This window comes from Capsicum annuum, unplaced genomic scaffold (genome assembly GCF_002878395.1).
Source record: "Capsicum annuum cultivar UCD-10X-F1 unplaced genomic scaffold, UCD10Xv1.1 ctg53292, whole genome shotgun sequence".
NCBI classification, from domain to species: Eukaryota; Viridiplantae; Streptophyta; class Magnoliopsida; order Solanales; family Solanaceae; genus Capsicum; species Capsicum annuum.
Genome location: NW_025861398.1, coordinates 1 through 2,259, shown reverse-complemented (window position 1 = coordinate 2,259; position 2,259 = coordinate 1). Strand labels below are relative to the sequence as shown.

General features: G+C 37.9%; 1 protein-coding gene across 1 annotated transcript; it reads right to left on the bottom strand.

Annotated features, from left to right (window-relative positions):
- Positions 1-6: 6 nt before the first annotated feature.
- On the bottom strand, positions 7-930 carry LOC124893050 (serine/threonine-protein kinase TOR-like; the record flags this gene model as incomplete). Its single annotated transcript, XM_047404181.1, has 3 exons — positions 693-930; positions 232-401; positions 7-142 (listed from the first exon to the last, which is right to left on the bottom strand). Coding segments are annotated over exons 1-3 (513 nt in total), but the record flags the coding sequence as incomplete, so codon positions are not given.
- Between the last annotated feature and the right edge of the window lie 1,329 nt (positions 931-2,259).

Below are 2,259 nucleotides of genomic sequence, written 5' to 3'. Positions count from 1 at the left end.
TGGTACTTGGGGGGTAACCGTTGTAATATGCCCTCGACTCACAGAAGCTGATTGTCTTGGCATTGAATGATGAGATCTTGAAAGGATTGTTGAGATAAATTCAAGCAGCCGATTCTGGATGGTCGGCAACAAAGGTGGAATGCTGAGACACAGAAAAGACATATGTTACCCTTGAGCAACACCACACAAAAGAACTAATTCATGAAAGTTCTACGCAAACTCAGAGAGAACCTTTCAGTTATTTGCTCCAACGCTTCCACCAGAGTTAGGGAAAGCCCAGAAGAAAACATAGAATCTAAGAGATCACGAACATGTGGCTCCATGGTTGGTCCCATTGTTTTAGCAATATTTCCAACACATGCTAGTGCCTCAAGTGAGGGCCTGCCTCTACGGGGAGCAATCTGAGAGAAACATATTTCACCTGTCACGATTATTGCTCGCGCATTTACATGTTATAGAAAGAACCTACAATCCAAAGGTGGAATGCTGTGACACAGAAAATAGATATGTTACCCTTGAGCAACACCACACAAAAGAACCCGTTCATGACATTTTTGCTCAAACTCAGAGAGAAACTTTCATTTATTTATAACTTTTTTTTACATTGGGAACAGAAAATATAACTTTCCAATTGAAACACCAAAAATAGTACAGTTAGACAAGTACATCTGTAATGACATAAATAACATAACCGCATCACGCAAGTGAGAGGATATTGTCGACAAATAGTTAATGAGTTCACCATCCAGAGCACCAGCCTTCTCCCCAAGAGCGATGAACCCACTGGCACGTTCTGCAGGTATTTTAAGGACATGAAGTATATGATTTATGCATATCTGTAGAAGTAAAATCAACAAACTTAAGTTCACAGTAGTCAACATTGAAGATGCAAATCTCATTCATCCAGATTCTACAGTTAGTAAAAGCAGATTAAATCATTAAAATGATATCAAATATCACAAACCATTAAGTAGTTAGTCACAAATTGATCACGCAGAAATGGGCAATTCGAGGAAGTAGAGAAGTTATGCTGAGGTGAACTAGGCGATCTCGGTGCTCAGATATCTTAGAACAATTTCAGCAACTTCCCTGTATCTTGACATCATGAACTCTCCTGTGTTCCTGCACATTCTGATGATAAATTTGCTCTTATCAATCATTTATCATATCACAAACAGATAGATAATCATGGGTCCAATTCCCATAGCATATGACTTGAGGATATTACATTGTTCTTTGTGAAGGAGACACAAACCAAAAGCACATAAATCCGTGAAACTAAAGTAGTCATGGAACCATACTAGCATAACTGCATACATGGCAATACAGAAAAGAAAAAATTGCCCTCAAATAGCTTGTAGAGGTAACTTGACCACCACCCTCTTCATGCAGCCATCCATCACCTAAGAACCTACCTTTCACCCCCACTAGCACCTCATAAGAAGACAAACCACACCATCACAAACCAACAACTATCCTAGAAACCTTTTCAACATAGAAAGTTTTCCCCTTTTTTCCAAAAAATATTTTCAAAACATTGTTTGGTTATACATTGGAATGATTTTTTGGTTAGGTTTTGAAGATGAGTTTTTCAAGTTTTAAATCAGTAATTTTTTTCCACTTATATAGCTTCAACTTCTTGCAAGTGAAATCTGCAACAAGTTTCAAGACGATATCTTATAAAACCTGACCACATAATCTAAGATCAACAGAGGATCCTGTCAATATATACACCATCAACTAACAAAAACTGATACGAGAGATGTCATTTACCAATGACTGAAGCCAAGTAACCCCCCATCTCCACCCCACCCCACCCCCATCCCACACACACGGAGAGATCATAATCAATCTATAGATCACAAATGCATTCTAGATTCAATTGCTAATAAGAACAAGTAGGTAATAGAAGCCTTTTGCCTCTTCATTATAGTTACTTTATATAAGAAACAATTAGGTAGCAGACATTTGCACCCAAAACATGTAAATTCCTCAGACTTGAGGTAGACCAACTCTTAAGTCCTCCCCGATATAACCAGAGATTTTAAGTCTCCAGTTTCTCAAACATTTAGCAGATCACAGCAATTTAACAAAGCACAAGAAAATCAAAAATATTTTCCTATGATAAAATAAATAATTAGATGTAATTTGATAGCAAACCTTAGCAGCTCCCCGACTGCGAGAAGGGATCCATGTATACTGTGAACAGGCACATTTCTCCCCAATCCATCTTGGGTAGCCTCAAACATTCGATAATAC